At 59.5% G+C, this 12,528-nt stretch overlaps 1 protein-coding gene across 3 annotated transcripts in view; it reads right to left on the bottom strand.

The window, feature by feature from the left end:
* TAF1 (TATA-box binding protein associated factor 1) overlaps window positions 1-2,976 on the bottom strand; it is a 57,477-nt gene extending 54,501 nt beyond the window's left edge. For 2 of the 3 annotated variants that reach the window (XM_075580850.1, XM_075580849.1), the window contains exon 1: window positions 2,793-2,975. In XM_075580850.1, coding sequence (XP_075436965.1) covers window positions 2,793-2,900 — 108 coding nt within the window. In that variant the 5' untranslated portion in view covers window positions 2,901-2,975. Of the gene's footprint in view, window positions 1-2,792 lie in introns of all 3 variants that reach the window. The other variant, XM_075580851.1, reaches the window with a different exon arrangement.
* Window positions 2,977-12,528: the final 9,552 nt, after the last annotated feature.

Below are 12,528 nucleotides of genomic sequence, written 5' to 3'. Positions count from 1 at the left end.
ATCTCTCACTACTCTGCCCCCCCTCTCTCACCACCTCTTCTTACTACTCTGCCCCCCCCCCCTCTTACCACTACTCTGCCCCCCCTCTCTCACCACCTCCTCTTACTACTCTGCCCCCCCCCTCCTCTCACTACTCTGCCCCCCCCCCCTCCTCTCACTACTCTGCCCCCCCTCCTCTCACTACTCTGCCCCCCCCTCCTCTCACTACTCTGCCCCCCCTCCTCTCACTACTCTGCCCCCCCCTCCTCTCACTACTCTGCCCCCCCCTCCTCTCACTACTCTGCCCCCCCCCTCCTCTCACTACTCTGCCCCCCCCTCCTCTCACTACTCTGCCCCCCCCTCCTCTCACTACTCTGCCCCCCCCTCCTCTCACTACTCTGCCCCCCCCTCCTCTCACTACTCTGCCCCCCCCTCCTCTCACTACTCTGCCCCCCCCTCCTCTCACTACTCTGCCCCCCCTCCTCTCACTACTCTGCCCCCCCCTCTCTCACCACCTCCTCTTATTACTCTGCCCCCCCCTCTTCTCACTACACTGCCCCCCTCTTCTCACTACACTGCCTCCCCTCTTCTCACTACTCTGCCCCCCCCTCTTCTCACTACTCTGCCCCCCCCCCTCTTCTCACTCCTCTGCCCCCCCCTCTTCTCACTATTCTGCCCCCCCCCTCTTCTCACTACTCTGCCCCCCCCTCTTCTCACTACTCTGCCCCCCCTCCTCTCACTACTCTGCCCCCCCCTCTCTCACCACCTCTTCTTACAACTCTGCCCCCCTCTTACCACTACTCTGCCCTCACTCTCTCTCACCACCTCCTCTTACTACTCTGCCCCCCTCTTACCACTACTCTGCCCCCACTCTCTCTCACCACCTCCTCTTACTACTCTGCCCCCCCTCCTCTCACTACGCTGCCCCCCCTCCTCTCACTACTCTGCCCCCCCCCTCCTCTCACTACTCTGCCGCACCCCCTCCTCTCACTACTCTGCCCCCCCCCTCCTCTCACTACTCTGCCCCCCCTCCTCTCACTACTCTGCCCCCCCTCCTCTCACTACTCTGCCCCCCCTCCTCTCACTACTCTGCCCCCCCCCTCCTCTCACTACTCTGCCCCCCCCTCCTCTCACTACTCTTCCCCCCCCCTCCTCTCACTACTCTGCCCCCCCTCCTCTCACTACTCTGCCCCCCTCTCTCACCACCTCCTCTCACTACTCTGCCCCCCCCTATTCTCACTACTATGCCCCCCCTCTTCTCACTACTCTGCCCGCCCCTCTTCTCACTACTCTGCCCCCCCCTCTTCTCACTACTCTGCCCCCCCTCTCTCACCACCTCCTCTTACTACTCTGCCCCCCCTCCTCTCACTACTCTGTCCCCCCCCTCCTCTCACTACTCTGTCCCCCCCTCCTCTCACTACTCTGCCCCCCCTCCTCTCACTACTCTGCCCCCCCTCCTCTCACTACTCTGCCCCCCCCCTCCTCTCACTACTCTGCCCCCCCCCTCCTCTCACTACTCGGCCCCCCCCTCCTCTCACTACTCTGCCCCCCCCTCCTCTCACTACTCTGCCCCCCCCCCTCCTCTCACTACTCGGCCCCCCCCTCCTCTCACTACTCGGCCCCCCCCCTCCTCTCACTACTCGGCCCCCCCTCCTCTCACTACTCTGCCCCCCCTCCTCTCACTACTCTGCCCCCCCCTCCTCTCACTACTCTGCCCCCCCCTCCTCTCACTACTCTGCCCCCCCTCCTCTCACTACTCTGCCCCCCCTCCTCCCCCCCTCCTCTCACTACTCTGCCCCCCCTCCTCTCACTACTCTGCCCCCCCCTCCTCTCACTACTCTGCCCCCCCTCCTCTCACTACTCTGCCCCCCCTCCTCCCCCCCTCCTCTCACTACTCTGCCCCCCCTCCTCTCACTACTCTGCCCCCCCTCCTCTCACTACTCTGCCCCCCCTCCTCTCACTACTCTGCCCCCCCTCCTCTCACTACTCTGCCCCCCCCCCTCCTCTCACTACTCTGCCCCCCCCCCTCCTCTCACTACTCTGCCCCCCCTCCTCTCACTACTCTGCCCCCCCTCTTCTCACTACTCTGCCCCCCCCTCTTCTCACTACTCTGCCCCCCCCCTCTTCTCACTACTCTGCCCCCCCCCTCTTCTCACTACTCTGCCCCCCCCTCTTCTCACTACTCTGCCCCCCCCCTCTTCTCACTACTCTGCCCCCCCCTCCTCTCACTACTCTGCCCCCCCCTCCTCTCACTACTCTGCCCCCCCCTCCTCTCACTACTCTGCCCCCCCCTCCTCTCACTACTCTGCCCCCCCCCTCCTCTCACTACTCTGCCCCCCCTCCTCTCACTACTCTGCCCCCCCTCCTCTCACTACTCTGCCCCCCCTCCTCTCACTACTCTGCCCCCCCTCCTCTCACTACTCTGCCCCCCCTCCTCTCACTACTCTGCCCCCCCCTCCTCTCACTACTCTGCCCCCCCCCTCCTCTCACTACTCTGCCCCCCCCCCTCCTCTCACTACTCTGCCCCCCCCCCTCCTCTCACTACTCTGCCCCCCCCCCTCCTCTCACTACTCTGCCCCCCCCCCCTCCTCTCACTACTCTGCCCCCCCCCCTCCTCTCACTACTCTGCCCCCCCCCCCTCCTCTCACTACTCTGCCCCCCCCCCTCCTCTCACTACTCTGCCCCCCCCTCTTCTCACTACTCTGCCCCCCCCTCTTCTCACTACTCTGCCCCCCCCCTCTTCTCACTACTCTGCCCCCCTCCTCCTCTCACTACTCTGCACCCCCTTCCTTAGTGTCCCCGTCTCACCACACCGTGTCTAGCACAGAATCATCCTCCAGTTGTCCGTCCTCGTTTATATTCCCAAACAGAAAGCCGGTGAGAGAGAAGGGCCGCTCCTCGTCGCTTTCTGAGTCCGACATGTCAGTGTTCGCCGGGCTCTCTTCAGAGGTAAACCGGAAATGGAAACATAGAGACCGGAAACAACAAATGGCCAGAATGCTTGTACAACGCGATAGTAGTACGAGGATTAGCAAAAACGCCCAATCTACTTCCGCTTCCGGGAAATATGTCCAGCATTCGTCGCCATGTTGGTGTTCCGCACTCAACGAGGCCCGGTTTCATACACCTGTGTTTGGGGAAAGAGTTGGGAGAGAGTGGCCCTCTATGCAGGGCGGGATTAAGGTTGTGGGGGCCCGCGGTGGTTAGTGCAATAGAGAAAATAAACCTAGTTTCAACTGGAGCCTCCCTTTCTCTTACACACAGACACCTCCTTCCCCCCCTCCCCCGCTCACACACATCTCCCCCCCCCCACTCACCCCCCCCCACTCACACACATCTCACCCCCCCTCACACACACATCTCCCCCCCCACTCACACACATCTCCCCCCCCACTCACACACATCTCCCCCCCCCCACTCACACACATCTCCCCCCCCCACTCACACACATCTCCCCCCCCCACTCACACACATCTCCCCCCCCCCCACTCACACACATCTCCCCCCCCCCCACTCACACACATCTCCCCCCCACTCACCCCCCCCCACTCACACACATCTCACCCCCCCTCACACACACATCTCCCCCCCCCACTCACACACATCTGCCCCCCCACTCACACACATCTCCCCCCCCCACTCACACACATCTCCCCCCCCCACTCACACACATCTCCCCCCCCCACTCACACACATCTCCCCCCTCGCTCACACACATCTCCCCCCCCCGCTCACACACATCTCCCCCCCCACTCACCCCCCCCCCACTCACACACATCTCACCCCCCCTCACACACACATCTCCCCCCCCCCACTCACACACATCTCCCCCCCACTCACACACATCTTCCCCCCCCACTCACACACATCTCCCCCCCCACTCACACACATCTCCCCCCCCACTCACACACATCTCCCCCCCCACTCACAGACATCTCCCCCCCCGCTCACACACATCCCCCCCCACTCACCCCCCCCCCACTCACACACATCTCACCCCCCCTCACACACACATCTCCCCCCCCCACTCACACACATCTCCCCCCCACTCACACACATCTCCCCCCCACTCACACACATCTCCCCCCCCACTCACACACATCTCCCCCCCCCACTCACACACATCTCCCCCCCCACTCACACACATCTCCCCCCCCACTCACACACATCTCCCCCCCCACTCACACACATCTCCCCCCCCCACTCATCTCCCCCCCCGCTCACACACATCTCCCCCCCGCTCACACACATCTCCCCCCCCGCTCACACACATCTACCCCCCCCCGCTCACACACATCTCCCCCCAACTCACACACATCTCCCCCCCCGCTCACACACATCACCCCCCCCACTCACACACCCCCACTCACTCACACACCTCACCCCCCCCCCCGCTCACACACACCTCACCCCCCCCCCCCGCTCACACACATCTCCCCCCCCCACACATCTCCCCCCCCCACACATCTCCCCCCCCACTCACACACATCTACCCCCCGCTCACACACACCTCACCCCCCCCGCTCACACACCTCACCCCCTCCGCTCACACATCTCCCCCCCCCGCTCACACACACCTCACCCCCCCCCGCTCACACACATCTCCCCCCCCCCGCTCACACACATCTCCCCCCCCCACTCACACACATCTCCCCCACCCCATTCACACACATCTGCCTCCACCCACTCACACACATCTCCCCCCCCACTCACACACATCTCCCCCCCCACTCACACCCCCCCACTCACACGCATCTCCCCCACCCCACTCACACACACACCCCCCACTCACACACACACACACACCCCACTCACACACATCTCCCCCCCCACTCACACACATCTCCCCCCCCACTCACACACATCTCCCCCCCACTCACACACATCTCCCTCCCCCCCCGCTCACACAAATCTCCCCCCCCCCGCTCACACACATCTCCCCCCCCGCTCACACACATCTCCCCCCCCCCCGCTCACACACATCTCCCCCCCACTCACACACATCTCCCCCCCCCACTCACACACATCTCCCCCCCCCCACTCACACACATCTCCCCCCCCCCCCCCGCTCACACACATCTCCCCCCCCCGCTCACACACATCTCCCCCACCCCATTCACACACATCTGCCTCCCCCCCACTCACACACATCTCCCCCCCACTCACCCCCCCCCACTCACACGCATCTCCCCCACCCCACTCACACACACCCCCACTCACACACACACACCCCACTCACACACACCCCCACTCACACACATCTGCCCCCCCCACTCACACACATCTACCACCCCCAAATCACACACCTCCCTCCCCCCGCTCACACACACCTCCCTCCCCCCGCTCACACACACCTCCCTCCCCCCGCTCACACACACCTCCCTCCCCCCCCGCTCACACACACCTCCCTCCCCCCGCTCACACACACCTCCCTCCCCCCCGCTCACACACACCTCCCTCCCCCCCGCTCACACACACCTCCCTCCCCCCCGCTCACACACACCTCCCTCCCCCCCGCTCACACACACCTCCCTCCCCCCCGCTCACACACACCTCCCTCCCCCCCGCTCACACACACCTCCCTCCCCCCGCTCACACCCACCTCCCTCCCCCCGCTCACACCCACCTCCCTCCCCCCGCTCACACACACCTCCCTCCCCCCCGCTTACACACACCTCCCTCCCCCCCGCTCACACACACCTCCCTCCCCCCCGCTCACACACACCTCCCTCCCCCCCGCTCACACACCTCCCACCCCCCCCACTCACACACACCTCCCACCCCCCCCACTCACACACACCTCCCACCCCCCCACTCACACACACCTCCCACCCCCCCCACTCACACACACCTCCCACCCCCCCACTCACACACACCTCCCACTCTCCAAACCTCACACACACCTCCCACCCCCCCACCTCACACACAGCTCCCACCCCCCCCCACCTCACACACTTCCCCCCCACCTCACACACACACCTCCCCCCCGCTAACACACACACCTCCCCCCCGCTCACTCGCACACACCTCCCACCCTCCCACTCACACACACCTCCCACCCTCCCACTCACACACCTCCCACCCTCCCACTCACACACCTCCCACCCTCCCACTCACACACCTCCCACCCTCCCACTCACACCTCCCACTCACACCTCCCCCCACTCACACATCCCTCCCCCCACTCACACCTCCCACCCCCCACTCACTCACACACCTCCCACCCTCCCACTCACACCTCCCACCATCCCACTCACACACCTCCCCCCACTCACACCTCCCTCCACTCACACACACATCCCTCCCCCCACTCACACACACCTCCCAACCCCCCTCACACACACCTCCCAACCCCCCTCACACACACCTCCCATCCCCCCTCACACACACCTCCCACCCCCCCACTCACACACACCTCCCACACCCCCCACCTCACACACAGCTCCCACCCCCCACCTCACACACAGCTCCCACCCCCCACCTCACACACAGCTCCCACCCCCCACCTCACACACAGCTCCCACCCCCCACCTCACACACAGCTCCCACCCCCCCCCACTCACACCTCCATTCCCCCCCTACTCACACCTCCCACCCCCCTCTCACACCTCCCACCCCCCCTCTCACACCTCCCATCCCCCCCACTCACACCTCCCATCCCCCCCCACTCACACCTCCAATCCCCCCCCACTCACACCTCCAATCCCCCCCCACTCACACCTCCCACCCCCCCCCCCCACTCACACCTCCCACCCCCCCCACTCACACCTCCCACCCCCCCCACTCACACCTCCCACCCCCCCCACTCACACCTCCCACCCCCCCCCACTCACACCTCCCACCCCCCCCCACTCACACCTCCCACCCCCCCCCACTCACACCTCCCACCCCCCCCCACTCACACCTCCCACCCCCCCCACTCACACCTCCCACCCCCCCCACTCACACCTCCCACCCCCCCACTCACACCTCCCACCCCCCCCCCCCACTCACACCTCACACCCCCCCCCACTCACACCTCCCACCCACCCCCACTCACACCTCCCACCCCCCCCCCACTCACACCTCCCACCCACCCCACTCACACCTCCCACCCCCCACTCACACGCATCTCCCCCACCCCACTCACACACACACCCCCACTCACACACACACCCCCCACTCACACACACACACCCCACTCACACACATCTGCCCCCCCACTCACACACATCTCCCACCCCCACTCACACACATCTCCCACCCCCACTCACACACATCTCCCACCCCCACTCACACACATCTCCCACCCCCACTCACACACATCTCCCCCCCACTCACACACATCTCCCCCCCCCACTCACACACATCTCCCCCCTCCACTCACACACATCTCCCCCCCCCGCTCACACACATCTCCCCCCCCCCGCTCACACACATCTCCTCCCCCTCGCTCACACACATCTCCCCCCCGCTCACACACATCTCCCCCCCCGCTCACACACATCTCCCCCCCCTGCTCACACACATCTCCCCCCCCTGCTCACACACATCTCCCCCCCCCCCGCTCACACACATCTCCCCCACCCCATTCACACACATCTGCCTCCCCCCCACTCACACACATCTCCCCCCCCACTCACAACCCCCCCCCACTCACACGCATCTCCCCCACCCCACTCACACACACCCCTCACTCACACACACACCCCACTCACACACATCTGCCCCCCCCACTCACACACATCTGGCCCCCCCACTCACACACATCTCCCACCCCCAAATCACACACCTCCCTCCCCCCGCTCACACACACCACCCTCCCCCCCGCTCACACACACCTCCCTCCCCCCCGCTCACACACACCTCCTCCCCCCCGCTCACACACACCTCCCTCCCCCCCGCTCACACACACCTCCCTCCCCCCGCTCACACACACCTCCCTCCCCCCCGCTCACACACACCTCCCTCCCCCCCGCTCACACACACCTCCCTCCCCCCCGCTCACACACACCTCCCTCCCCCCCGCTCACACACACCTCCCTCCCCCCCGCTCACACACACCTCCCTCCCCCCCGCTCACACACACCTCCCTCCCCCCCGCTCACACACACCTCCCTCCCCCCGCTCACACACACCTCCCTCCCCCCGCTCACACACACCTCCCTCCCCCGCTCACACACCTCCCTCCCCCCCCCCCGCTCACACACACCTCCCTCCCCCCCCCCGCTCACACACACCTCCCACCCCCCCCCGCTCACACACACCTCCCACCCCCCCCGCTCACACACACCTCCCACCCCCCCCGCTCACACACACCTCCCACCCCCCCCGCTCACACACACCTCCCACCCCCCCCCCTCACACACACCTCCCACCCCCCCCTCACACACACACCTCCCTCCCCCCCACCTCACACACTTCCCCCCCCACCTCACACACTTCCCCCCCCACCTCACACACTTCCCCCCCACCTCACACACTTCCCCCCCACCTCACACACTTCCCCCCCCACCTCACACACTTCCCCCCCCACCTCACACACTTCCCCCCCCCCCACCTCACTGGCTGCTCTCTCACACAGGGATCAGACCTCAATACAAACGCCCGAGTATAGAATACCTGCTGCTCTCACACAGGGATCAGACCTCAATACAAACGCCCGAGTATAGAATACCTGCTGCTCTCTCACACAGGGATCAGACCTCAATACAAACACCCGAGTATAGAATACCTGCTGCTCACTCACACTGGGATCAGACCTCAATACAAACGCCCGAGTATAGAATACCTGCTGCTCTCTCACAGGGATCCGACCTCAATACAAACGCCCGAGTATAGAATACCTGCTGCTCTCTCACAGGGATCAGACCTCAATACAAACACCCGAGTATAGAATACCTGCTGCTCTCTCACAGGGATCCGACCTCAATACAAACACCCGAGTATAGAATACCTGCTGCTCTCTCACACAGGGATCAGACCTCAATACAAACGCCCGAGTATAGAATACCTGCTGCTCACTCACACAGGGATCAGACCTCAATACAAACGCCCGAGTATAGAATACCTGCTGCTCTCTCACACAGGGATCAGACCTCAATACAAACGCCCGAGTATAGAATACCTGCTGCTCTCACACAGGGATCAGACCTCAATACAAACGCCCGAGTATAGAATACCTGCTGCTCTCTCACACAGGGATCAGACCTCAATACAAACACCCGAGTATAGAATACCTGCTGCTCACTCACACTGGGATCAGACCTCAATACAAACGCCCGAGTATAGAATACCTGCTGCTCTCTCACACAGGGATCAGACCTCAATACAAACGCCCGAGTATAGAATACCTGCTGCTCTCACACAGGGATCAGACCTCAATACAAACGCCCGAGTATAGAATACCTGCTGCTCTCTCACACAGGGATCAGACCTCAATACAAACACCCGAGTATAGAATACCTGCTGCTCACTCACACTGGGATCAGACCTCAATACAAACGCCCGAGTATAGAATACCTGCTGCTCTCTCACACAGGGATCAGACCTCAATACAAACGCCCGAGTATAGAATACCTGCTGCTCTCTCACACAGGGATCAGACCTCAATACAAACGCCCAAGTATAGAATACCTGCTGCTCTCTCACAGGATCAGACCTCAATACAAACGCCCGAGTATAGAATACCTGCTGCTCTCACACAGGGATCAGACCTCAATACAAACGCCCGAGTATAGAATACCTGCTGCTCACTCACACAGGGATCAGACCTCAATACAAACGCCCGAGTATAGAATACCTGCTGCTCTCTCACACAGGGATCAGACCTCAATACAAACGCCCGAGTATAGAATACCTGCTGCTCTCACAGGTATCAGACCTCAATACAAACACCCGAGTATAGAATACCTGCTGCTCACTCACACAGGGATCAGACCTCAATACAAACGCCCGAGTATAGAATACCTGCTGCTCTCTCACACAGGGATCAGACCTCAATACAAACACCCGAGTATAGAATACCTGCTGCTCTCTCACAGGGATCAGACCTCAATACAAACGCCCGAGTATAGAATACCTGCTGCTCTCTCACAGGGATCCGACCTCAATACAAACGCCCGAGTATAGAATACCTGCTGCTCTCTCACACAGGGATCAGACCTCAATACAAACACCCAAGTATAGAATACCTGCTGCTCTCTCACACAGGGATCAGACCTCAATACAAACGCCCGAGTATAGAATACCTGCTGCTCTCTCACACAGGGATCAGACCTCAATACAAACGCCCGAGTATAGAATACCTGCTGCTCTCTCACAGGGATCAGACCTCAATACAAACACCCGAGTATAGAATACCTGCTGCTCTCTCTCACAGGATCAGACCTCAATACAAACGCCCGAGTATAGAATACCTGCTGCTCTCTCACAGGGATCCGACCTCAATACAAACCCCCCGAGTATAGAATACCTGCTGCTCTCTCACACAGGGATCAGACCTCAATACAAACGCCCGAGTATAGAATACCTGCTGCTCTCTCACACAGGGATCAGACCTCAATACAAACGCCCGAGTATAGAATACCTGCTGCTCTCTCACACAGGGATCAGACCTCAATACAAACGCCCGAGTATAGAATACCTGCTGCTCTCTCACACAGGGATCAGACCTCAATACAAACGCCCGAGTATAGAATACCTGCTGCTCTCTCACACAGGGATCAGACCTCAATACAAACGCCCGAGTATAGAATACCTGCTGCTCTCTCACACAGGGATCAGACCTCAATACAAACACCCGAGTATAGAATACCTGCTGCTCTCTCACAGGGATCAGACCTCAATACAAACACCCGAGTATAGAATACCTGCTGCTCTCTCTCACAGGGATCAGACCTCAATACAAACGCCCGAGTATAGAATACCTGCTGCTCTCTCACAGGGATCCGACCTCAATACAAACGCCCGAGTATAGAATACCTGCTGCTCTCTCACACAGGGATCAGACCTCAATACAAACACCCAAGTATAGAATACCTGCTGCTCTCTCACACAGGGATCAGACCTCAATACAAACGCCCGAGTATAGAATACCTGCTGCTCTCTCACACAGGGATCAGACCTCAATACAAACGCCCGAGTATAGAATACCTGCTGCTCTCTCACACAGGGATCAGACCTCAATACAAACGCCCGAGTATAGAATACCTGCTGCTCTCTCACACAGGGATCAGACCTCAATACAAACGCCCGAGTATAGAATACCTGCTGCTCTCTCACACAGGGATCAGACCTCAATACAAACGCCCGAGTATAGAATACCTGCTGCTCTCTCACACAGGGATCAGACCTCAATACAAACGCCTGAGTATAGAATACCTGCTGCTCTCTCACACAGGGATCAGACCTCAATACAAACACCCGAGTATAGAATACCTGCTGCTCTCTCACACAGGGATCAGACCTCAATACAAACGCCCGAGTATAGAATACCTGCTGCTCTCACACAGGGATCAGACCTCAATACAAACGCCCGAGTATAGAATACCTGCTGCTCTCTCACACAGGGATCCGACCTCAATACAAACGCCCGAGTATAGAATACCTGCTGCTCTCTCACACAGGGATCAGACCTCAATACAAACGCCCGAGTATAGAATACCTGCTGATTTCTTGCAGATTTAAGAGCTGCAGTAATTCTTGTAGGGTAGGAGGGGAAACAGTCACAACCAAAAGTCCCATCAAAACTTATTTTAATCAGCATTTCTCTGGTACTGCAAAAACTGGAGTGTCTCACAGGAATAGTTTGTGAATAATTTAAAAGCAATTTTGGTAAAATTGTCCTCCGCTATTTTTCTGTGATCTTTGTCAAAGGTCATGGTTTGTCTGGTTTGTTTACAAATGTTTTTGTAGCTCAAATTGTACCAAGCATGTGGTGCAGTAATAACTGAATGTGAAGTAGCCAAGTGATAGAATTTGAAAGCGACGTTAACATGTGTTGTATATGTGAGAAATAAGGTGAGACTGAAGAAACTTCTAGGAAGTAAATATTCAAATAATTGGGTTTCTGCACAAACATATGCATTCCATTGTTAGCATGTAGGCAGAGTGATGAAAGTGCTGACATTGAACTATATTCAGCCTCGCAAAGGCTCATGGGAAAACAAAGCACCAGATTTATCACACACAAAAAAACAAAAAAAACAACTTCTAAAAACATGTTTTTCTCCTTTTTGTAGTGGTGCAGATGTGTCCCAAACTGGGAAGCAGCCATGTGACCAGTTACATTTTGGTGCCAAGTCCAACAATGAAACTTCAGTTGTCTCGTAATAAAATATCTGCCATGGCAAGTAACAGGGAAGCAGGTTAAGGATAAGTCTTCACCTCACGCATGGGAACACAGTGACTTTAGTGTACCATTTACTATGCAAGAGATTCATTGCATTACAGATTCAGGCCCAATACAGCAAAGAAAAATCACACTCAAAGCATCTTTACTCCACCTTTACAGTGGAGTGACTAGGACTCAATTTTTTTGGACCGATTACTCAATGAAAAACAATGTGC

The sequence above is a fragment of the Ascaphus truei genome (genome assembly GCF_040206685.1).
Source record: "Ascaphus truei isolate aAscTru1 chromosome 16 unlocalized genomic scaffold, aAscTru1.hap1 SUPER_16_unloc_1, whole genome shotgun sequence".
Classification (NCBI taxonomy): domain Eukaryota; kingdom Metazoa; phylum Chordata; class Amphibia; order Anura; family Ascaphidae; genus Ascaphus; species Ascaphus truei.
This window is presented reverse-complemented; position numbering and strand designations above follow the sequence as displayed.